The 26970-nt window shown below is 43.8% G+C and overlaps 1 protein-coding gene across 1 annotated transcript; it reads right to left on the reverse strand.

Moving 5' to 3' along the window:
* Positions 1-2260: 2260 nt before the first annotated feature.
* On the reverse strand, positions 2261-25101 carry LOC142664544 (uncharacterized). The gene is made up of 3 exons (XM_075843706.1): positions 25015-25101; positions 5012-5146; positions 2261-3982 (listed from the first exon to the last, which is right to left on the reverse strand). The coding sequence occupies exon 3, from the start codon at positions 3909-3911 to the stop codon at positions 2601-2603; it is 1311 nt and encodes a 436-aa protein (XP_075699821.1). The 5' UTR covers positions 3912-3982; positions 5012-5146; positions 25015-25101; the 3' UTR covers positions 2261-2600.
* Between the last annotated feature and the right edge of the window lie 1869 nt (positions 25102-26970).

A 26970-nucleotide genomic window follows, 5' to 3' on the forward strand; every position in this document is an offset into this window, starting at 1 on the left:
GGGGTGATAAAGCCACAGGTCAACAAAGTTGGGGCTATCCAAAACTGGCCCCAGCCCTCAACCAAAAAGCAGGTCAGAGCTTTTCTAGGAATTGTAGGTTATTACCACAGGTTCATTCCAAACTTTGCCAGCACAGCAGCGCCCCTGACAGATCTTACCAAGGAAAGTAAGTCTGTCATAGTCAAGTGGGACACGAAGGCTGAAAGCGCCTTTCAAGAGTTGAAACTGGCCCTGTGTAACCAACCAGTCTTAGTCACTCCTGACTTAAAAAAGGAGTTTGTTGTCCAAACTGATGCTTCTGATGTGGGGCTCGGAGCAGTTCTGTCTCAAGAGGTGGGTGGTGAGGAACATCCTGTGACCTATTTGAGCAGAAAACTTACCCCGGCTGAGAAAAACTATAGCATAGTTGAACGGGAGTGCTTGGCAATTAAGTGGGCACTTGAGTCCCTGAGATATTATTTATTGGGTCGTCGGTTTAGGTTGGTTACAGATCACTCTCCTCTTACGTGGATATGTCAAGCTAAAGAGAGAAATTCAAGAGTTACACGGTGGTTTCTTACTTTGCAGTACTTCAAATAAACTGCAGGGCAATGCTGACGCTTTGTCTAGGACACACTGCCTTGTAGCTAAATGTGTCCGATCCCACGGGCTCGAACAGAGGAAGAGGGTATATGAGACAGTGACAGGTAAAGTCATTGAGGGAAGGTACATTTCCCCTAGAATCCTGTCATATGTATCCTAGGCTCCAGGGAATGAGTATTTTTTGCAATAGAAAGCTCTAGCTTTCCAATCTCGGCTTAAGGAAAAGCCGGAAAAAGGGCCTGGAGTTGGATTGGGGAAGAGCAGGGCGGGTTCCCCAATCCCGAGTCCATCTCTGTTTGTAGGACAAGGCTGCGGCTCAATTAGCTGCACCTGCAGCCTGTATATAAAAAGGTGCAGACACAGTGTGTGTCAGTCTCAGCCCTGACTCAGACCGGAGACTACTAAGTCTGGAGTAGCCTGTATTCTATGTGAGTAAAGACCTGTGTTACTTTGTGTCGAGTTCCTGGTAGGAAGGCACTTGGTATAGTTAGATAATATCTTGTTTAGTTAGTGCTCAGACGAGCAGGATTTATTTTGTATTTTGCCTTGTTGTACAAGAGGCTGTTTCTTTGACAAGAATAAAACACAGGCAAAGCTCTGTTATGAACTTTAATGCACGTCTCGTGTCCCTGTCTCTGGCTACTAAGAAACCGCTGTACCAACCTCTCCTGATGCTAAACCCTCACATAATGTATGTTTGCATGTATGTATGTATATATGTCTGTATGGCCATGTATGATACACACACACACACATATACACACAAACACCTATACACACACACATATGCACAAACACACACATATACACACAAACACTTCACAAACCTTCAGCCGACCACAGACTTCTCCTTACGACTGGTGCCTTGCCCTCATCTACTGCGCATGCGCCGATTTGCGCGTTCATGAGAAAAATTACATTCTCTTCTAAGGACGAAGAGGATATCATTGCGCATGCGCGGCCATCGCTAAAGGTAAGTAGCGGTGGCCGGATCCCTAGACAACGAGCTACAAAGACGGACTGACAGCGACTTTAATCAACAATAGCAAGAAAACGACATCGCTGGGCGACAGACTGGTAATTAGAAAAATTATTAACTTTAGAAGGGTGAGCTTAATAGCTAAATTTATGAAGATGGGAATAACCCTTTAAGACGCATAAAAGTGTGGCAAAATTGCTGTTTTTTTTTCTATCCCCCCCAAAAAATGTTGTATAAAAGTTAATCAATAAATTCTATGTACTCCAAAATGGTGCTGTTACAAAATACAACTTGTCCCACAAAAGACAAGACCTTATACAGCTACGTCGACAAAAATAAAAAAAGTTATAGCTCTTTGAATGAGACGATGGAAAAACGTAAAAAAAATAGCTTGGTATTTTAGGGTACGCACGGCCTATTTTTGGGCCATAAACGCCCGAAAAACGGCTGAAAAATTGGAAGAAGAACGCCTCCAAACCTCTGCCCATTGATTTCAATGGGAAAAATGGCGCTTTGTTCTGACGGGTCGTTTTGAAAAATGGCCGCAAAAAAGAAGTGCAGGTCACTTCTTGGGACGTTTTTGGAGCAGTTTTTCATAGACTCTATTGAAAACAGCTCCACAAACGGCCGTAAAAAACGCTGCGAAAATCGCGAGTGGCTTAAAAAACGACTGAAGATCAGGAGCTGTTTTCCCTTGAAAACAGCTCCGTATTTTCAGATGTTTTTGAGTTTGTGTGTGAACATACCCTAATGCCTAAAATAGGCTGGTCATTAAGGGGTTAAAGTCTGTGAATAATCTGATGCGTTTAAACTTTTTTTTTTTTTGCTCTTCTAGCATTTCCCACATTCTAAACGAGATTATGGTTTCTATTCCTTGTGAATTCTCTGCGGAGTTCTTAAATGTAAATTTCTTTGTAAAACATCTTCCGCATATAGAATATCAAAATGGCTTCTCCCCTGTGTGGTTTCTCTGATGAGCCCTAAGTTTGCCTTTAGTAGTAAAACATTTCCCACATTCTGAACATGAATATAATTTCTGTCATGTGTGACTTCTCTCATGTCTAACAAGATTTGATTTTTTTGTAAAACATTTCCCACATTCTGAACATGAATACGGCTTCTCTCCTGTGTGAATTCTCTTATGTCTAACAAGACCTAAATTATCTGTAAAACATTTGCCACATTCTGAACATGAATATGGCTTCTCTCCTGTGTGAATTTTCTCATGTTTAACAAGATTTGATTTATGTGTAAAACATTTCCCACATTCTGAACATGAATACGGCTTCTCTCCTGTGTGAATTCTCTTATGTCTAACAAGACCTAAATTAGCTGTAAAACATTTTCCACATTCTGAACATGAATATGGCTTCTCTCCTGTGTGAATTTTCTCATGTTTAACAAGATTTGATTTATGTGTAAAACATTTCCCACATTCTGAACATGAATATGGCTTCTCTCCTGTGTGAATTTTCTCATGTCTAACAAGACCTGAATTATCTGTAAAACATTTCCCACATTCTGAACATGAATACGGCTTCTCCCCTGTGTGACTTCTCTCATGTGTAACAAAATGTGATTTATCTGTAAAACATTTCCCACATTCTGAACATGAATATGGCTTCTGTCCTGTGTGTCGTCTCCGATGCATAACAAGATCTGATTTTTGTGCAAAACATTTCCCACATTCTGAACATGAATACTGCTTCTCTCCTGTGTGAATTCTCTCATGTCTAACAAGACCTGAATTATCTGTAAAACATTTCCCACATTCTGAACATGAATACGGCTTCTCTCCTGTGTGAATTCTCTCATGTCTAACAAGACCTGATTTATCTGTAAAACATTTCCCACATTCTGAACATGAATATGGCTTCTGTCCTGTGTGTCGTCTCCGATGCATAACAAGATCTGATTTTTGTGCAAAACATTTCCCACATTCTGAACATGAATATGGCTTCTCACCTGTGTGAATTCTCTCATGTGGAACAATATGTGATTTATGTGTAAAACATTTCCCACATTCTGAACATGAATACGGTTTCTCTCCTGTGTGAATTCTCTCATGTCTAACAAGACCTGATTTATCTCTAAAGCATTTTCCACATTCTGAACATGAATACGGCTTCACTCCTGTATGAATTCTTCTGTTTGTTAAAAGACCTGAGATTTTTGTGAACTGTTTACTACATTGAAACCTTTTACCCCCTTTCTGAGCTGTACTTGTGGTAACAATCTGTGATTGGTCAGAAGGTTCCTCTTGATTAGTGAAATTATATGATGGGTCTTTACTGTGAAGTCCTGGATGTAGATTAAGGGTAATGAGGTTTTCCCCTAAAGGCTGCTGCATTATATCTTCATCTTCTACTTTATAATTTAGCAATAACGTGAAGTTTCCCTCAGAGTTCTTACTGGGATTTTCTGTTAGGATTATAAAAAAAATAGTGATTTTGTTTCACAATAGAAAAGTTGACAAATTTCTAACATTCGTATTCGGCTGGAAACACACATGCAGTGTTTTGAGCCAAAGCCAGAAGTGAATCAAGCAGGAGGGAGATGTTTGCAGAACCTTGTCTGGCAATGAAGTATGCCCTTTGCTAACACATTTGGCCCTTTAACCCCTTTGTGACCAGGGCCGGACTAGATGGCGCCCCGTGCGAAGTTATCTTTCGGCGCCCCATCCCAATCATCCAAAAATGCCCACTAAAAAATAGAATGCCCTAAATAGTGCCCCCACACAGTATAATGCCCCTTTAGCGCCCCTCATACATTATAATAATTAATAATATTATAACCCTTTCAGGGACATAGTATTTTGTCCTCTAATTGTGCCCAAACAATATTGTGCCCCCACACAGTATAATGTCCGCTTAGTGGCCTCCACACAGTATAATGCCCCCTCCACTGGCTGCCACACACAGCCCCTCTTGTAGATAGTGCCCCACTGTAGATTGTGCCATACAGCCTCCCTGTAGACAGTGACATAATCACCCACCTCCCACTTGTAGACAGTGCCATACAGCCCCCCACCCAGAGGCGCAGCTAGGTTCTCCAGCACCCGGGGCAAAGATTCAGTTTGGCGCCCCCCCCCCAACCTCTTTCCCGACACCTCCTTCCCCCTCGCCATGTTTGTTTTCTCTACCAATCGACGTGTCATTGCTTTTTATGTAACACATTTGTACATCTTACAAGCAATATGGTTCTATACACAACACCAGAACCAAACTCAGTACATAAATACAACACCAGCACAAATACAGCTCAATTTAGTGCAACCCCTGCTGTATAGGTGTGTACGGCGTAAAACTACAGCTCCCAGCATGGCCCGAACAATGGTAAGGATATGCTGTTTACCAAAAAAAAATCCTATCATAATCATCTCACTGCAGATCATACAGTGACTACATTACTGATTAGAGGCAGAATAAACATTTACATTAAGTGACTCACCGGTGACGTCTCAGATTCTAGTTCTTTTTCTCCATCCGGTCCAGACCTCTATGATGACTACTCCCGGTCACAGCCCATTTCTGCAGTTTGCCGCTCACATGTCTTCAGCTTCTCACTTTACCAACATTTCTGCACCTAGAAATAAAGATAGTTATCATTATACCACACACTACACCCCTAAATATAATAGTGCCATACACCGTGTCCCACACACACACTGTGCCCCCTGTAGATCGTGCCCCCATATAGCCCACCCCTGTATATAGTGTCCCACAAATAACTCCCTCTATAGTGCTCTACAGATAGCCCACCCCTGTATATAGCCCCCTGTAGATATAGCCCAGCCCTGTATATAGTGATCCACGTATAGCCCAACCCTGTATATAGCCCCCTGTACATATAGCCCACCCCTGTATATAGTGCTCTACAGATAGCCCACCCCTGTATATAGCCCCCTGTAGATATAGCCCACCCCTGTATATAGCCCACCCCTGTATATAGTACTCCACAGATAGCCCAACCATGTATGTAGCCCCCCTGTAGATATAGCCCACCCCTGTATATAATGCTCCACATATAGTCCTCCCCTGTATATAGTGCTCCACATATAGTCCACCCCTGTATATAGTGCTCCACATATAGCCCTCCCCTGTATATAGTGGTCCACATATAGGCCACCCCTGTATATAGCCCCCCTGTACATATAGTCCACCCCTGTATATAGTGCTCCACAGATAGCCCACCCCTGTATATAGTGCTCCACATATAGCCCACCCCTGTATATAGCCCCCTGTAGATATAGCCCAGCCCTGTATATAGTGATCCACGTATAGCCCAACCCTGTATATAGCCCCCTGTACATATAGCCCACCCCTGTATATAGTGCTCTACAGATAGCCCACCCCTGTATATAGCCCCCCTGTAGATATAGCCCACCCCTGTATATAGCCCACCCCTGTATATAGTACTCCACAGATAGCCCAACCATGTATGTAGCCCCCCTGTAGATATAGCCCACCCCTGTATATAATGCTCCACATATAGTCCTCCCCTGTATATAGTGCTCCACATATAGTCCACCCCTGTATATAGTGCTCCACATATAGCCCTCCCCTGTATATAGTGGTCCACATATAGGCCACCCCTGTATATAGCCCCCCTGTACATATAGTCCACCCCTGTATATAGTGCTCCACAGATAGCCCACCCCTGTATATAGTGCTCCACATATAGCCCACCCCTGTATATAGCCCCCTGTAGATATAGCCCAGCCCTGTATATAGTGATCCACGTATAGCCCAACCCTGTATATAGCCCCCTGTACATATAGCCCACCCCTGTATATAGTGCTCTACAGATAGCCCACCCCTGTATATAGCCCCCCTGTAGATATAGCCCACCCCTGTATATAGCCCACCCCTGTATATAGTACTCCACAGATAGCCCAACCATGTATGTAGCCCCCCTGTAGATATAGCCCACCCCTGTATATAATGCTCCACATATAGTCCTCCCCTGTATATAGTGCTCCACATATAGTCCACCCCTGTATATAGTGCTCCACATATAGCCCTCCCCTGTATATAGTGCTCCACATATAGGCCACCCCTGTATATAGCCCCCCTGTACATATAGTCCACCCCTGTATATAGTGCTCCACAGATAGCCCACCCCTGTATATAGTGCTCCACATATAGCCCACCCCTGTATATAGCCCCCCTGTACATATAGGGCTATCCGTGGATCACTATATACAGGGGTTGCCTATATGTACAAGGGGGCTATATACAGGGGTGGGCTTTCTGTGGAGCACTATAGGGGGAGATATTTGTGGGATACTATATACAGGGGTGGGCTATATCTACAGGGGTGGGCTATATCTACTGGGGTGGGCTATATCTACAGGGGGGGACTATATCTACAGAGGTGCTATATCTACAAGGGGGCTATATCTACAGGGGTGGGCTATATACTATATAGCCCCCTGTAGCTATAGCCCACCCCTGTATATGGTGCTCCATAGATAGCCCACCCCAGTATATAGCCCCCCCTGTAGATAGACACCCCCCCGTAGATAAAGTCCCCCGCGTGTAGATAAAGTCCCCCTTGTAGATGAAGGCCCCCCCGTGAAGAAAAACTCCCCCCCCCCATTTATAAAGTCTCCCCTGTAGACAAAGACGTCCCCCCTGTAGATACAGCCACATTTTTATTACAATTAAAAAAAAATTAAAAAAAACACAATTCAAACTCACCTTATTCCCGCTCCCACGCCGTCCGGCAGCCATGGAGACCTGCTCTCTTCTGCGCAGGTCTCCTGGGGATTGAACGCAGCGTCTATGAAAGGCGCTGATTGGCTGGGCAGGATGACTTTCCCTGTCAGTCAGTCAGTGCCTTTCATCGACGGAAGCGTCACTGGTACAAAAGGTACCAGTCGCTTCATTCGTGGAAAGGCGCTGAATGGCCGGTCATTCATTGCTTATAATTATACCTGTGTGCTTGCGACACAGGTACAATTATAGTGCAGGAGGAGGTGGAGCTGGCGCCCCGCCCTAAAATGCTCCCGGGGCACATGCCTTGCCTGCCCCCCCCTAGCTACGCCCCTGCCCCCACCTCTCGTTGTAGGTAGAGCCACACAACCGATCAAGCAGGAAGAGGTTTAAGCCAAGACTTTTGACTCCATTCCAGCCTTATAACGCTTTGTATAACACTTTAAAATAAATCCATGACAGTCCAGGATTCTGGTCTACACGCAGTCCTCCACTATTAATTTATTACACAAAGCTTGACTTAATACAATTATTTTTTTTGAAAAGCAGAACCTTGTCTGGCAATGAGGCCTGTTCTCTGCCAACACATTTAGCCGTTTAAATGCTAATAAGGCATACACAATCCTAACTTAATATTGTTACAGACAGTCTAATATTGCCCACAGTCTACATTTAACCCCTTCCCGCTCCTGGACGTACTATTAGGTCATGGTAGCTGTATCGTTCGCGCTCCATGACCTAATAGTACGTCACGAGAGTAACCTCCATTTCGGCCGTCCTCCCGACACATACTGGAGCTGTGACAGCTGCTGTGTTGTTCAGCAGTTGCCGCAGCTCCTACAGCGGGGACCGATCGCTGTGTCCCCACCGATTAACCCCTTAAAAGCTGCGTTCAATAGTGATTGCGGCTTTTTAGGGGTTAAGTTACCAATCGCCGGCCTGGAACACGATAGCGGCCGGAGATGGTGACTATGGCAACCGGACACCTAACAATGGCATCCGGCTATACCATCGACGGAAGCCTAGTGGGTCCTGACAAAGTCAGGACCCACTATGCTTGCGGTCAGTGAGTAGCTGACAGCTCTAATACACTGCACTACGCATGTAGTGCAGTGTATTAGAATAGCGATCAGGGCCTCCTGCCCTCAAGTCCCCTAGTGGGTCAAAGTAATAAAGGTAAAAAAAGATGTGTAAAAATAAGAAAATAAAAGTTTTAAAAGTAATAAAAAGTAAAAATCCCCCTTTTTCCCTGATCAGTCTTTTATTATTAATAAAAATATATAAACAAACAAATAAACTATACATAATTGGTATCGCCGCGTCCATAACGGCCTGAACTACAACATTATTTCGTTATTTAACCCGCGCGGTGAACGCCGTAAAAGAAAATAATAAACCGTACCAGAATCACAATTGTTTGGTCCCTTCACCTCCCAATAAATGGAATAAAAAAAGATCCAAAAGTTGCACGTACCTAAAAATGGTGATGATCGAAACTACAGTTCGTTACGCAAAAAATAAGTCCTCACACGGCTTTCTTGATGGAAAAATAAAAAAGTTATGGCTCTTAGAATAAGGTAACACAAAAAGTTAATTATTTTTTACAAAAAGTATTTTATTGTGCAAACGCCATAGGACATAAAAAAAACTATAAACATCTGGTATCGCCGTAATCGTATCGCCCCGCAGAATAAAGTGAATATGTCATTTATAGCGCACGGTGAACGCCGTAAAAAAATAGAATAAGAAAACAATAGTAGAATTGCTGTTTTTTAGTCCCTATGCCACTTAAAAATAGAATAAAAACTGATCAGTCCATGCACCCCATGAAAACGACAATGAATTCCTCAAGGGGTCTAGTTTCCAAAATGGGGTCACTTTTGGGGGGTTTCCACTGTTTTGGCACCACAAGACCTCTTCAAACCGGACATGGTGCCTAATAAAAAGGAGGCCTCAAAATCCACTAGGTGCTCCCTTGCTTCGGAGGCCAGTGCTTCAGTCCATTACCGCACTAGGGCCACTGCAGAACTGAACTGGAACCCAAAAAAATAAATAAATGAGGCAATACTTCGCTTCTTACATTATACTGATAATGAGCCATGCCCACCCCGAGATGACCCCAGTTTTGACCATTTGTATTAGACCGTTTCAGTGCCTGGTTTTCCCAAGCATACACCCCCGAGAAGTGTATTTCTATTGAGTCCCTGGTACATTTTAAAAGGAGGCTTCAATTCCGCCAGTACCTGCCGAGTAAGAGGGCAAGGTATGGCGTGAAGATGAGCTGTGTGAGAGTGCATCAGGGTACACCTACAAATTTATGATATATGAAGGAAAGGACACCAGTATTCAGCCCCCAGAATGCCCCCCCTTACTGGGAGTTAATGCAAAAATTGTGTGGGATTTGGTGCACCCACTGCTGGACCAGGGTTACCACCTCTACCTGGATAATTTTTATACCAGCATCCCACTCTTCAAGTGCCTCGCTTCCAGAAGTACTGTGGCATGCGGCACTTCTAGTATGTAATATGTGAGGAGCACAACAGGGTATATGTAATATGTGAGGAGTACATCAGGGTATATGTAATATGTGAGGAGTACATCAGGATATATGTAATATGTGAGGAATACATCAGGGTATATGTAATATGTGTGGAGTACATCAGGATATATGTAATATGTGAGGAGTACATCAGGGTATATGTAATATATGAGGAGTACATCAGGATATATGTAATTTGTGAGGAGTACATCAGGGTATATGTAATATGTGAGGAATACATCAGGGTATATGTAATATGTGAGGAGTACATCAGGGTATATGTAATCTGTGACTAGTACATCAAGATATATGTAATCTGGGAGGAGTACATCAGGGTATATGTAATATGTGAGGGGCACATCAGGATATATGTAATATGTGAGGAGTACATCAGGGTATATGTAATCTGGGAGGAGTACATCAGGATATATGAAATATGTGAGGAGTACATCAGGGTATATGTAATCTGGGAGGAGTACATCAGGGTATATGTAATATGTGAGGAGTACATCAGGGTATATGTAATATGTGAGGAGTACATCAGGGTATATGTAATATGTGCGGAGTACATCAGGGTATATGTAATATGTGAGTACATCAGTGTTAGGGATCTGCCAGGTACTTCATCTAGCTACACTCCTGGGATTAATCAATCCACACCTGAGGCCAGACCTGTTCGACTGACACCTTCTCCCACCAACCAGGGTGGCAGGCTCAGGAGTGGGAGAGCCTATCGCGGCCTGGTCTCTCGGAGTTAGCTCCGCCCCTTGCCCTTTATTACCTGCCCTGTGCTCTCCCTCAGTGCTTGTAATTCTTTTGGATTCCTGGCCCCACTGCTGCTTGCTCCAGCCTGCTTCTGCCGTGCTTCTGCCTTGCTGCAGTTCTGCTTGACCTGCTTTGCTTGCCCTGGCTTGCTTCTGTCTCCGTGTCCGCTCGGGTGTACTCACTTCGTCCTGGTCCTGACTGTTCGTTCGCCGCCCCGTTTCCTCGTGGCGTTCCGTGGCTACTGCCCCTTCCCTTGCGTGTTCCCTGTTTGTCTTCCTGTGCACTTAGCCAGCGTAGGGACCGCCGCCCAGTTGTACCTCGTCGCCTAGGGCGGGTCGTTGCAAGTAGGCAGGGACAGGGCGGTGGGTAGATTAGGGCTCACTTTCCCTTCACCTCCTTCCTGCCATTACATAATTACAAGCCCTTACCTAGTCTACCATTTCTCCTACGCTGACGCTTTCATGGACCCCCTTGAGACCCTGACCCAGCAGATGCAGGGCCTCTCCCTACAGGTCCAGGCCCTGGCCCAAAGGGTCAATCAGGGTGACGCTGCTTTAGTAGTACCCCTCATCTCACCTCTAGAACCCGACCTCAAGTTACCTGACCGGTTTTCAGGGGACCGTAAGACGTTTCTCTCCTTCCGGGAGAGTTGCAGACTGTATTTCCGCCTAAAGCCCCACTCCTCAGGTTCCGAGAACCAGCGGGTGGGTATCATCATATCCCGACTCCAGGAAGGGCCCCAAGAGTGGGCCTTCTCCTTGGCTCCTGACGCCCCTGAACTTTCCTCTGTTGATCGTTTTTTCTCTGCCCTCGGACTCATTTACGACGAGACTGACAGGACTGCTTTAGCCGAGAGTCAGCTGGTGACCTTACGTCAGGGTAGAAGACCGGTTGAGGAATACTGTTCTGATTTTAGGAAGTGGTGCGTAGCTTCTCAGTGGAACGATCCGGCCCTAAGGTGCCAGTTTAGGTTAGGATTATCTGACGCCCTGAAGGATCTGCTGGTTAGCTACCCCTCGCCTGACTCCCTTGACCAGGTTATGGCCCTAGCAGTACGACTTGACCGACGTCTCAGGGAACGTCAGCTAGAACGCTTCAGTGTGCTCCCCTCTGACTTTTCTGCGATTCCCCCCGAGGTCCCGTCTCCTCGCCCCTCCACGGAGGACTCGGAGGTACCTATGCAACTCGGGGCCTCCATGTCCCCTCGACAACGTAGGGAGTTTCGCAGAATGAATGGTCTCTGCTTCTACTGTGGGGACGACAAGCATCTACTGAACACCTGTCCCAGGCGCAAGAATAAGAAGCCGGAAAACTTCCGCGCCTAAGTGATCATCGGGGAGGTCACTTGGGCGCACAGGTATTTCCCGTTAATGTGAAACGCAATAAAATTTTGCTTCCCTTTCAGGTCTCGTTTGCTGGCCGGTCTGCCACGGGCAGTGCTTTCGTGGATTCTGGCTCATCTGCTAATATCATGTCTGTGGAATTTGCTATGTCTCTAAAGATGCCTTGTATTGATTTACCTTATCCTATCCCTGTAGTAGGAATCGACTCAACACCCCTTGCTAATGGTTATTTTACTCAGCATACTCCTGTTTTTGAACTCCTGGTTGGCTCCATGCATTTGGAGCAGTGCTCTGTACTGGTGATGCAGGGATTATCGTCTGATCTGGTTTTAGGCCTTCCCTGGTTGCAGTTGCATAATCCCACATTTGATTGGAATACTGGGGATCTCACCAAATGGGGTAATGAATGTCTGATGTCATGTCTTTCTGTTAACTCTATTTCTCCCCGGGAGGAGGTAAACACACTTCCTGAGTTTGTTCAGGACTTCGCCGATGTGTTTTCTAAGGAGGCCTCCGAGGTGTTGCCCCCCCATAGAGATTACGATTGCGCTATCGATTTGGTGCCTGGTGCCAAGCTTCCTAAGGGTAGGATATTTAATCTTTCATGTCCTGAACGTGAAGCGATGAGGGTGTATATCCAAGAATGCCTGGCCAAGGGTTTCATTCGCCCCTCGACTTCTCCTGTAGGTGCTGGCTTCTTCTTCGTGGGGAAGAAGGATGGTGGTCTTAGGCCGTGCATTGATTATCGTAACCTGAATAAGGTCACCGTAAGGAACCAGTACCCACTTCCTTTGATTCCGGATCTTTTTAATCAGGTTCAGGGAGCCCAATGGTTTTCTAAGTTCGATCTACGGGGGGCATATAACCTTATCCGCATCAAAGAGGGGGATGAGTGGAAAACTGCGTTCAACACACCCGAGGGTCATTTCGAATACCTGGTCATGCCCTTTGGGTTGTGTAATGCCCCTGCTGTCTTCCAGAATTTTATTAATGAAATCCTGAGAGAGTACCTGGGTAATTTTCTTGTTGTGTACCTTGATGACATACTGGTGTTTTCCAAGGACTGGTCCTCCCACGTGGAGCATGTCAGGAAGGTGCTCCAGGTCCTTCGGGAGAATAATCTGTTTGCTAAGACTGAAAAATGTGTCTTTGGGGTACAGGAGATACCATTTTTAGGGCAAATCCTCACTCCTCATGAATTCCGCATGGACCCTGCCAAGGTTCAAGCTGTGGCGGAATGGGTCCAACCTGCCTCCCTTAAGGCGTTACAGTGTTTTTTAGGGTTCGCCAACTATTACAGGAGATTTATTGCCAACTTCTCGGTCGTCGCTAAGCCTCTTACGGACCTTACCCGCAAGGGTGCCGATGTCCTCCATTGGCCCCCTGAGGCCGTCCAGGCCTTTGAGACTCTCAAGAAGTGCTTTATCTCGGCCCCTGTGCTGATTCAGCCCAACCAAGAGGAGCCATTTATTGTGGAGGTTGACGCTTCCGAGGTGGGAGTGGGGGCCGTCCTGTCCCAGGGTACCAGCTCCCTCACCCATCTCCGCCCCTGTGCTTACTTCTCTAGGAAGTTTTCGCCCACGGAGAGTAACTATGATATTGGCAACCGCGAACTTCTAGCCATTAAATGGGCTTTTGAGGAGTGGCGGCACTTCCTGGAGGGGGCCAGACACCAGGTAACGGTCCTTACGGATCACAAGAATCTGGTTTTCCTAGAATCGGCCCGGAGGCTTAATCCTAGACAAGCTCGGTGGGCACTATTCTTTACCAGATTTAATTTCTTGGTTACCTATAGGGCTGGGTCCAAGAATATTAAGGCTGACGCTCTGTCACGTAGTTTCATGGCCAATCCTCCTTCCGAGAAGGATCCCGCTTGTATTTTACCCCCTGGTATAATCGTCTCTGCCACGGATTCTGATTTAGCTTCTGATATCGCGGCTGATCAGGGTGCAGCTCCCGGGAACGTCCCTGGGGACAAACTGTTTGTTCCCCTGCAATACCGGCTGAGGGTACTCAGGGAAAACCATGACTCCGCTCTATCTGGTCATCCTGGCATCTTGGGCACCAAACACCTCATTACCAGAAACTATTGGTGGCCTGGGTTGCCTAAAGATGTTAGGGCTTACGTCGCCGCTTGTGAGGTTTGCGCTAGGTCCAAAACCCCTAGGTCCCGACCTGCGGGCCTACTACGTTCCTTGCCCATTCCCCAGAGACCTTGGACCCATATCTCCATGGATTTTATCACCGATTTGCCTCCATCTCAGGGCAAGTCGGTGGTGTGGGTGGTAGTCGACCGCTTCAGCAAGATGTGCCACTTTGTGCCCCTTAAGAAGCTACCTAACGCCAAGACGTTAGCTTCTTTGTTTGTGAAACACATCCTGCGTCTCCATGGGGCCCCAGTCAATATCGTTTCTGACAGAGGGGTACAATTTGTTTCCTTATTTTGGAGAGCTTTTTGTAAAAAGTTGGAGATTGATCTGTCCTTCTCCTCCGCCTTCCATCCCGAAACCAATGGCCAAACGGAAAGGACCAACCAATCCCTGGAACAATATTTAAGGTGTTTCATCTCTGACTGTCAATTCGATTGGGTCTCATTCCTTCCCCTTGCTGAATTTTCCCTGAATAACCGGGTCAGTAACTCGTCAGGGGTCTCCCCGTTTTTCTGTAATTTCGGGTTTAACCCTAGGTTCTCCTCCGTCTCCCCTGGTTGTTCCAATAATCCTGAGGTAGAGGAGGTTCATCGGGAACTGTGCACTGTCTGGGCCCAGGTTCAGAAGAACCTAGAGGCGTCCCAGAGCGCACAAAAGATTCAGGCGGATAGTAGACGTTCTGCTAACCCCCGGTTTGTCGTCGGGGATTTGGTCTGGTTGTCGTCCAGGAACTTGCGCCTTAAGGTCCCGTCCAGGAAGTTTGCTCCCCGATTTATTGGACCTTATAAGATCATTGAAGTCCTCAACCCTGTATCCTTCCGTCTGGAGCTCCCCCCATCCTTTCGCATACATGACGTCTTCCATGCCTCCCTCCTTAAACGCTGCTCCCCGTCCTGGTCCCCCTCGAGGATACCTCCTGTTCCCGTTCTCACCCCTGAGGGGGTGGAATTCGAGGTGGCCAAGATTATGGACAGTAGGATGGTCCAGGGCTCCCTCCAGTACCTGGTCCATTGGAGAGGATACGGGCCGGAGGAGAGGACTTGGGTACCTGCCCGTGATGTTCACGCTGGGGTATTGATCAGGAGGTTCCACCTCCTCTTCCCCACTAAACCGGGTCCCCTTAGTAAGGGTCCGGTGGCCCCTCATAAAAGGGGGAGTACTGTTAGGGATCTGCCAGGTACTTCATCTAGCTACACTCCTGGGATTAATCAATCCACACCTGAGGCCAGACCTGTTCGACTGACACCTTCTCCCACCAACCAGGGTGGCAGGCTCAGGAGTGGGAGAGCCTATCGCGGCCTGGTCTCTCGGAGTTAGCTCCGCCCCTTGCCCTTTATTACCTGCCCTGTGCTCTCCCTCAGTGCTTGTAATTCTTTTGGATTCCTGGCCCCACTGCTGCTTGCTCCAGCCTGCTTCTGCCGTGCTTCTGCCTTGCTGCAGTTCTGCTTGACCTGCTTTGCTTGCCCTGGCTTGCTTCTGTCTCCGTGTCCGCTCGGGTGTACTCACTTCGTCCTGGTCCTGACTGTTCGTTCGCCGCCCCGTTTCCTCGTGGCGTTCCGTGGCTACTGCCCCTTCCCTTGCGTGTTCCCTGTTTGTCTTCCTGTGCACTTAGCCAGCGTAGGGACCGCCGCCCAGTTGTACCTCGTCGCCTAGGGCGGGTCGTTGCAAGTAGGCAGGGACAGGGCGGTGGGTAGATTAGGGCTCACTTTCCCTTCACCTCCTTCCTGCCATTACAATCAGGGTATATGTAATATGTGAGGAGTACATCAGGATATATGTAATATGTGAGGAGCACATCAGGATATATGTAATATGTGAGGAGCACATCAGGATATATGTAATATGTGCGGGTACATCAGGATATATGTAATATGTGAGGAGTACATCACGGTATATGTAATATGTGAGGAGTACATCAGGGTATATGTAATATGTGAGGAGTACATCAGGGTATATGTAATATGTGAGGAGTACATCAGGATATATGTAATATGTGAGGAGTACATCAGGGTATATGTAATATGTGAGGAGTACATCAGGGTATATGTAATATGTGAGGTGTACATCAGGGTATATGTAATATGTGAGTACATCAGGGTATATGTAATATGTGAGGAGTACATCAGGATATATGTAATATGTGAGGAGTACATCAGGGTATATGTAATATGTGAGGAGTACATCAGGATATATGTAATATGTGAGGAGTACATCAGGGTATATGTAATATGTGAGGAGTACATCACGGTATATGTAATATGTGAGGAGTACATCAGGATATATGTAATATGTGAGGAGTACATCAGGATATATGTAATATGTGAGGAGTACATCAGGGTATATGTAATATGTGAGGAGTACATCAGGATATATGTAATATGTGAGGAGTACATCAGGGTATATGTAATATGTGAGGGGCACATCAGGATATATGTAATATGTGAGGAGTACATCAGGGTATATGTAATCTGGGAGGAGTACATCAGGGTATATGTAATATGTGAGGGGCACATCAGGATATATGTAATATGTGAGGAGTACATCAGGGTATATGTAATCTGGGAGGAGTACATCAGGATATATGCAATATGTGAGGAGTACATCAGGGTATATGTAATCTGGGAGGAGTACATCAGGGTATATGTAATATGTGCGGAGTACATCAGGGAATATGTAAGATGTGAGGAGTACATCAGGGTATATGTAATATGTGAGTACATCAGGGTATATGTAATATGTGAGGAGTACATCAGGATATATGTAATATGTGAGGAGTACATCAGGGTATATGTAATATGTGAGGAGTACATCAGGATATATGTAATATGTGAGGAGTACATCAGGATATATGTAATATGTGAGGAGTACATCAGGGTATATGTAATATGTGCGGGTACATCAGGATATATGTAATATGTGAGGAGTACATCACTGTATATGTAATATGTGAGGAGTACATCAGGGTATATGTAATATGTGAGGAGTACATCAGGGTATATGTAATATGTGAGGAGTACATCAGGGTATATGTAATATGTGAGGAGTACATCAGGATATATGTAATATGTGAGGAGTACATCAGGGTATATGTAATATGTGAGTACATCAGGGTATATGTAATATGTGAGGAGTACATCAGGATATATGTAATATGTGAGGAGCACATCAGGATATATGTAATATGTGAGGAGCACATCAGGATATATGTAATATGTGCGGGTACATCAGGATATATGTAATATGTGAGGAGTACATCACTGTATATGTAATATGTGAGGAGTACATCAGGGTATATGTAATATGTGAGGAGTACATCAGGGTATATGTAATATGTGAGGAGTACATCAGGGTATATGTAATATGTGAGGAGTACATCAGGATATATGTAATATGTGAGGAGTACATCAGGGTATATGTAATATGTGAGGAGCACATCAGGATATATGTAATATGTGAGGAGCACATCAGGATATATGTAATATGTGCGGGTACATCAGGATATATGTAATATGTGAGGAGTACATCACGGTATATGTAATATGTGAGGAGTACATCAGGGTATATGTAATATGTGAGGAGTACATCAGGGTATATGTAATATGTGAGGAGTACATCAGGGTATATGTAATATGTGAGTACATCAGGGTATATGTAATATGTGAGGAGTACATCAGGATATATGTAATCTGTGAGGAGTACATCAGGATATATGTAATATGTGAGGAGTACATCAGGGTATATGTAATATGTGAGGAGTACATCAGGGTATATGTAATATGTGAGGAGTACATCAGGATATATGTAATATGTGAGGAGTACATCAGGGTATATGTAATCTGGGAGGAGTACATCAGGATATATGCAATATGTGAGGAGTACATCAGGGTATATGTAATCTGGGAGGAGTACATCAGGGTATATGTAATATGTGCGGAGTACATCAGGGAATATGTAAGATGTGAGGAGTACATCAGGGTATATGTAATATGTGAGTACATCAGGGTATATGTAATATGTGAGGAGTACATCAGGATATATGTAATATGTGAGGAGTACATCAGGGTATATGTAATCTGGGAGGAGTACATCAGGGTATATGTAATATGTGAGGAGCACATCAGGATATATGTAATATGTGAGGAGCACATCAGGATATATGTAATATGTGCGGGTACATCAGGATATATGTAATATGTGAGGAGTACATCACGGTATATGTAATATGTGAGGAGTACATCAGGGTATATGTAATATGTGAGGAGTACATCAGGGTATATGTAATATGTGAGGAGTACATCAGGGTATATGTAATATGTGAGTACATCAGGGTATATGTAATATGTGAGGAGTACATCAGGATATATGTAATATGTGAGGAGTACATCAGGATATATGTAATATGTGAGGAGTACATCAGGGTATATGTAATATGTGAGGAGTACATCAGGGTATATGTAATATGTGAGGAGTACATCAGGATATATGTAATATGTGAGGAGTACATCAGGGTATATGTAATATGTGAGGGGCACATCAGGATATATGTAATATGTGAGGAGTACATCAGGGTATATGTAATCTGGGAGGAGTACATCAGGGTATATGTAATATGTGAGGGGCACATCAGGATATATGTAATATGTGAGGAGTACATCAGGGTATATGTAATCTGGGAGGAGTACATCAGGATATATGCAATATGTGAGGAGTACATCTGGGTATATGTAATCTGGGAGGAGTACATCAGGGTATATGTAAGATGTGAGGAGTACATCAGGGTATATGTAATATGTGAGTACATCAGGGTATATGTAATATGTGAGGAGTACATCAGGGTATATGTAATATGTGAGGAGTACATCAGGGTATATGTAATATGTGAGTACATCAGGATATATGTAATATGTGTGGAGTACATCAGGGTATATGTAATATGTGAGGAGTACATCAGGGTATATGTAATATGTGAGGAATACATCAGGATATATGTAATATGTGAGGAGTACATCAGGATATATGTAATATGTGAGGAGTACATCAGGGTATATGTAATATGTGAGGAGCACATCAGGATATATGTAATATGTGCGGGTACATCAGGATATATGTAATATGTGAGGAGTACATCACTGTATATGTAATATGTGAGGAGTACATCAGGGTATATGTAATATGTGAGGAGTACATCAGGGTATATGTAATATGTGAGGAGTACATCAGGGTATATGTAATATGTGAGGAGTACATCAGGATATATGTAATATGTGAGGAGTACATCAGGGTATATGTAATCTGGGAGGAGTACAACAGGGTATATGTAATATGTGCGGAGTACATCAGGGTATATGTAAGATGTGAGGAGTACATCAGGATATATGTAATATGTGAGGGGTACATCAGGGTATATGTAATATGTGAGGAGTACATCAGGGTATAAGTAATATGTGAGGAGTACATCAGGGTATATGTAATATGTGAGGAGTATATCAGGATATATGTAATATGTGAGGAGTACATCAGGGTATATGTAATATGTGATGAGTACATCAGGGTATATGTAATATGTGCGGAGTACATCAGGGTATATGTAATCTGTGAGGAGTACATCAGGGTATATGTAATATGTGAGGAGTACATCAGGGTATATGTAATATGTGAGGAGTACATCAGGGTATATGTAATATGTGAGGAGTACATCAGGATATATGTAATGTGTGAGGAGTACATCAGGGTATATGTAATATGTGAGGAGTACATCAGGGTATATGTAATATGTGAGGAGTACATCAGAGTATATATAATATGTGAGGAGTACATCAGGATATATGTAATATGTGAGGAGTACATCAGGGTATATGTAATATGTGAGGAGTACATCAGGGTATATGTAATATGTGAGGAGTACATCAGAGTATATATAATATGTGAGGAGTACATCAGGATATATGTAATATGTGAGGAGTACATCAGGGTATATGTAATGTGTGAGAAGTACATCAGGGTATATGTAATATGTGAGGAGTACATCAGGGTATATGTAATATGTGAGGAGTACATCAGGGTATATGTAATATGTGAGGAGTACATCAGGATATATGTAATATGTGAGGAGTACATCAGGATATATGTAATATGTGAGGAGTACATCAGGATATATGTAATATGTGAGGAGTACATCAGGGTATATGTAATATGTGAGGAGTACATCAGGATATATGTAATCTGTGAGGAGTACATCAGGGTATATGTAATATGTGAGGAGTACATCAGGGTATATGTAGTATGTGAGGAGTACATCAGGGTATATGTAATATGTGAGGAGTACATCAGGGTATATGTAATATGTGAGGAGTACATCAGGATATATGTAATCTGTGAGGAGTACATCAGGGTATATGTAATATGTGAGGAGTACATCAGGGTATATGTAATATGTGAGGAGTACATCAGGATATATGTAATATGTGAGGAGTACATCAGGATATATGTAATATGTGAGGAGTACATCAGGGTATATGTAATATGTGAGGAGTACATCAGGGTATATGTAATATGTGAGGAGTACATCAGGATATATGTAATCTGTGAGGAGTACATCAGGGTATATGTAATATGTGAGGAGTACATCAGGGTATATGTAATGTGTGCGGATTACATCAGGGTATATGTAATCTGTGAGGAGTACATCAGGGTATATGTAATATGTGAGGAGTACATCAGGGTATATGTAATATGTGAGGAGTACATCAGGGTATATGTAATATGTGAGGAGTACATCAGGGTATATGTAATGTGTGAGGAGTACATCAGGGTACATGTAATATGTGAGGAGTACATCAGGGTATATGTAATATGTGTGGAGTACATCAGGGTATATGTAATATGTGAGGAGTACATCAGGGTATATGTAATATGTGAGGAGTACATCAGGGTATATGTAATATGTGAGGAGTACATCAGGATATATGTAATATGTGAGGAGTACATCAGGATATATGTAATATGTGAGGAGTACATCAGGGTATATGTAATGTGTGAGGAGTACATCAGGGTATATGTAATGTGTGAGGAGTACATCAGGGTATATGTAATATGTGAGGAGTACATCAGGATATATGTAATATGTGAGGAATACATCAGGGTATATGTAATATGTGAGGAGTACATCAGGGTATATGTAATATGTGAGGAGTACATCAGGGTATATGTAATCTGTGAGGAGTACATCAGGGTATATGTAATATGTGAGGAGTACATCAGGATATATGTAATATGTGAGGAGTACATCAGGGTATATGTAATCTGTGAGGAGTACATCAGGGTATATGTAATATGTGAGGAGTACATCAGGATATATGTAATATGTGAGGAGTACATCAGGGTATATGTAATATGTGAGGAGTACATCAGGATATATGTAATATGTGAGGAGTACATCAGGGTATATGTAATGTGTGAGGCGTACATCAGGGTAAATGTAATATGTGAGGCGTACATCAGGGTATATGTAATATGTGATGAGTACATCAGGGTATATGTAATATGTGATGAGTACATCAGGGTATATGTAATATGTGCGGAGTACATCAGGGTATATGTAATATGTGAGGATAACATCAGGAGATATGTAATATGTGAGGAGTACATCAGGGTATATGTAATATGTGAGGAGTACATCAGGGTATATGTAATCTGTGAGGAGTACATCAGGATATATGTAATCTGTGAGGAGTACATCAGGGTATATATAAGCTGTGAGGAGTACATCAGGGTATATGTAATCTGTGCGGAATACATCAGGATATATGTAATATGTGAGGAGTACATCAGGGTATATGTAATATGTGAGGAGTACATTAGGGTATATGTAATATGTGAGGAGTACATCAGGGTATATGTAATATGTGAGGAGTACATCAGGGTATATGTAATATGTGAGGAGTACATCAGGGTATATGTAATATGTGAGGAGTACATCAGGGTATATGTAATATGTGAGGAGTACATCAGGATATATGTAATATGTGAGGAGTACATCAGGATATATGTAATATGTGAGGAGTACATCAGGTTATATGTAATATGTGAGGAGTACATCAGGGTATATGTAATATGTGAGGAGTACATCAGGGTATATGTAATATGTGAGGAGTACATCAGGGTATATGTAATATGTGAGGAGTACATCAGGGTATATGTAATATGTGAGGAGTACATCAGGGTATATGTAATATGTGAGGAGTACATCAGGATATATGTAATATGTGAGGAGTACATCAGGGTATATGTAATGTGAGGAGTACATCAGGATATATGTAATATGTGAGGAGTACATCAGGGTATATGTAATATGTGAGGAGTACATCAGGGTATATGTAATATGTGAGGAGTACATCAGGGTATATGTAATATGTGAGGAGTACATCAGGGTATATGTAATATGTGAGGAGTACATCAGGGTATATGTAATATGTGAGGAGTACATCAGGATATATGTAATATGTGAGGAGTACATCAGGATATATGGAATATGTGAGGAGTACATCAGGGTATATGTAATATGTGAGGAGTACATCAGGGTATATGTAATATGTGAGGAGTAGATCAGGATATATGTAAGCTGTGAGGAGTACATCAGGATATATGTAATATGTGAGGAGTACATCAGGGTATATGTAATATGTGAGGAGTACATCAGGATATATGTAATATGTGAGGAGTACATCAGGGTATATGTAATGTGAGGAGTACATCAGGATATATGTAATATGTGAGGAGTACATCAGGGTATATGTAATATGTGAGGAGTACATCAGGGTATATGTAATATGTGAGGAGTACATCAGGGTATATGTAATATGTGAGGAGTACATCAGGGTATATGTAATATGTGAGGAGTACATCAGGGTATATGTAATATGTGAGGAGTACATCAGGATATATGTAATATGTGAGGAGTACATCAGGATATATGGAATATGTGAGGAGTACATCAGGGTATATGTAATATGTGAGGAGTACATCAGGGTATATGTAATATGTGAGGAGTACATCAGGGTATATGTAATATGTGAGGAGTACATCAGGGGTATATGTAATATGTGAGGAGTACATCAGGGTATATATAATATGTGAGGAGTACATCAGTGTATATGTAATATGTGAGGAGTACATCAGGGTATATGTAATATGTGAGGAGTACATCAGGGTATATGTAATATGTGAGGAGTACATCAGGGTATATGTAATATGTGAGGAGTACATCAGGGTATATGTAATCTGTGAGGAGTACATCAGGATATATGTAATATGTGAGGAGTACATCAGGATATATGTAATATGTGAGGAGTACATCAGGATATATGTAATATGTGAGGAGTACATCAGGATATATGTAATATGTGAGGAGTACATCAGGGTATATGTAATATGTGAGGAGTACATCAGGATATATATAATATGTGAGGAGTACATCAGGGTATAATAAGAGGGTATAATAATGGGGTAAATAATACAATTCTCCATAGATGTGGGTTACGCTGTGATGAATCCGTTATGCACAGGCCGGTGTCGCACTGATATATGCTGTGCTTTCCGATCCCCTTTTGGTCCACACTCTGCACCTTTGTGGTTTGGGGAGTTTTGCTGGGAAAGTGTTGTCCCGGTATAATACGGCCCCCCTCGCTTCCAGCAGATGTTTGGGCCCTTCTCTTCCTGGTTCCCAAATATTAGAGCCCTGATAATCGCCTCCTGATACAGAAGGACGGTTCCCCTCGGACCGGCTCATCGGCATATTTTTTCATCCTCGACTAATGGGAGCCTTTTTATTAACACCATTTTGGTCACTTGCAACTTTTGAAACACTTTTTATTCCATTTGTTTTCCCGGTTCTGTATAAATCTCGTTACCTTTATCCTGCCGGTTATTTTATTGTTTGGTGATTGAGCAGAGTAAAGGGTTATTTTTGTGGGCGAGCTGTAGTTTTATTGGTACGACTTTTTGATCACTTTTTATTACATTATTTTTTAGCGCTAAAGTGACAAAAAAAATATCGATTCTGCCGGTTTCATTGTTTTTACAGTGTTCACCGTGCGATTTAAATAAGGTTATATTGTAATTCTGCGCCTGCGCGTTCGGCATGATGTTGGTGGTGGACTTCCGTCTAATGACGCGCCGGGAGTCACATGACCATACGTCACGGATGACATGGGCGACGGTGATTGGCCGTTTTCAAGGCTTTGCCTCAGCCCCAGGGGAGGAGTATTAATTCTATAAACACGGAGTCCTGAGTGGAGCGCGCCGCTGACACCCATGCGAGCACGCTTCCGTGTGTGTAACAGAATATCTCTTACAGTTCTACATCACTGGCGCTTCAGTCAGGCTGATAAAAGTACAGACCCCTGATGAAATAATACATAGAAACGCGTAGGTCAGATGAGAGAGGGATTATAGCGCAGGTGACAGTGGCAGCACTGGGGTACTGAGGAGCGGTAACTGAGGGCTCTGGTGTGTTGCAGGGTCCCATCCACTGATACACCAATGTTTAAGCGCTGATCCCACATTTTCAAGCACTCAATTAGAGGAGGGGTCACAAACGAACCAATAATTGCAGTATACATAGAATACGTTTTTTACCAAGCACGGGGGGGGGGCTCTTTTCACGGTGGTGATTTTAATCCTGTTTTTAGAGAGTTATCTAATAAAAATGATACATTTTACTCATTAATCACTTCAGTGAACTCTTATATTGTAATTCAGACTTTTAATGATTCGGTGATACCAATTAGGTTTATTTTTTTACAATACTTTAACCCCTTTAGCACACAGCCTGTTTTGGCCGATGTGCTACAAACCCCCTACATGCGGAGATCGGGTTACTGTAATGTAGAACTAAGGAGGAACCCCACCTTACCAAACCTCCCAATTCATTATTACTGACCTCTGGTAACACCTCCTGGAATTTCCTCCTCCACTTCACTCTTACACGGGTGATCGCCCCTCACCCGCTCTTCTTCTTCTTCATCCTCCGCTTTATTATTAGTCAGATCTTCCCCCTGATTTCACATATGTAACAATTCAGTATAATACAGCAGAGAGTGCGAAGAATCTAACAGATCAACATAAGAAACCACCAAAATCTATGACCCCATCTATGACCGCAGGACCAAAAAGCTCCACACCCCCCTATATAGATCTGGTATATGGCTCAGCTTCATCTACCTGATGATTCTCTGGGACATTGTGATTTTCCTGTGGACAGTCCTGGAAATACAGAGGACTGGGACATCTCTCTGGTGGATTTCTCCTACTGGATCCATCTGTAGGAAACACACAGTGATGGAATAGATTATTTACATGGGATGATGAGATGATGGGAGTGGTATCTAGGTGACCCTCAATACAGGTTTGTCTTTACAACTAATGAACGTCCCCCCTCCTTACACTGATCAGCCATTACATCCGTCTCCTCTTCTGCTTCATCTTTAACCTCAACCTTAATATCCATCAGATTTTCACTCTAAACAAACAAGAAAAGAAAAAACATAGTATGAACTTCGAGTTAATTACTTTATGGTCATATTTTGATGAGACTTTGGCACCATCTACCCAGTGGCAGATTATCATTAGGGTTTGTTCAGCAGCCTGGGGCCCAAAGCTTCCAGGGGGCCCATGGCCGCCCGAACCGCACATGACCCCTCATACCTGGTCGCATCGCTAGCACCGGAGGGGGCCCGGTTCTAGCAACAGCCACTAAGGGGCATAGCTAGGGGGGGCAGGCGGAGCATGTGCCCCAGGCGCAATTAGGTGGTAGGAGGGGGGCTCCGCAGAGCAGCTGATCGGTGCTGATAGGTGCCCTGTATGTTGGGACACCTGCAGCAGCGATCAGCAGAAGGAAGAGCTAGGAGTTCATGCAGCAGCGTTCTGACTGTGGTCTCTGACTGCTCGGGAGTGGACCGGTCCAGTCACCTGACCTGTCACCTGACCTCATGTCAGTGACATGAGGTCAGATGACTCTGGTCAGGAGACTGGACCGGTCCACTCCCGGGCTGTCACCGACCCTAGTCAGAAAGAACTGTGCCACATGAACTCCTCGGCTCCTCCGATAAGTCACGTCAGGCAGAGCAGAGAGTGGTAGCTGTAGGCCCACGGCTTCAGTGTGTGGTAATATCTACCGGGAGTAGCGTGTGGTAATATCTACCGGGAGAAGCGTGTGGTAATATATACAGGGAGCAGTGTGTGTGGTAATATATACAGGGGGCAGTGTGTGTGGTAATATATACAGGGGGCAGTGTGTGTGGTAATATCTACCGGGAGAAGCGTGTGGTAATATATACAGGGAGCAGTGTGTGTGGTAATATATACAGGGAGCAGTGTGTGTGGTAATATCTACAGGGAGCAGTGTGTGTGGTAATATCTACAGGGAGCAGTGTGTGTGGTAATATATACAGGGAGCAGTGTGTGTGGTAATATATACAGGGAGCAGTGTGTGTGGTAATATCTACAGGGGGCAGCGTGTGGTAATATATACAGGGAGCAGTGTGTGTGGTAATATATACAGGGAGCAGTGTGTGTGGTAATATATACAGGGGGCAGTGTGTGTGGTAATATATACAGGGAGCAGTGTGTGTGGTAATATCTACAGGGAGCAGTGTGTGTGGTAATATCTACAGGGAGCAGTGTGTGTGGTAATATATACAGGGAGCAGTGTGTGTGGTAATATATACAGGGAGCAGTGTGTGTGGTAATATATACAGGGAGCAGTGTGTGTGGTAATATATACAGGGGGCAGTGTGTGTGGTAATATATACAGGGAGCAGTGTGTGTGGTAATATCTACAGGGAGCAGTGTGTGTGGTAATATCTACAGGGAGCAGTGTGTGTGGTAATATATACAG

This window comes from Rhinoderma darwinii, chromosome 1, assembly GCF_050947455.1.
Source record: "Rhinoderma darwinii isolate aRhiDar2 chromosome 1, aRhiDar2.hap1, whole genome shotgun sequence".
Lineage (NCBI taxonomy): Eukaryota > Metazoa > Chordata > Amphibia > Anura > Rhinodermatidae > Rhinoderma > Rhinoderma darwinii.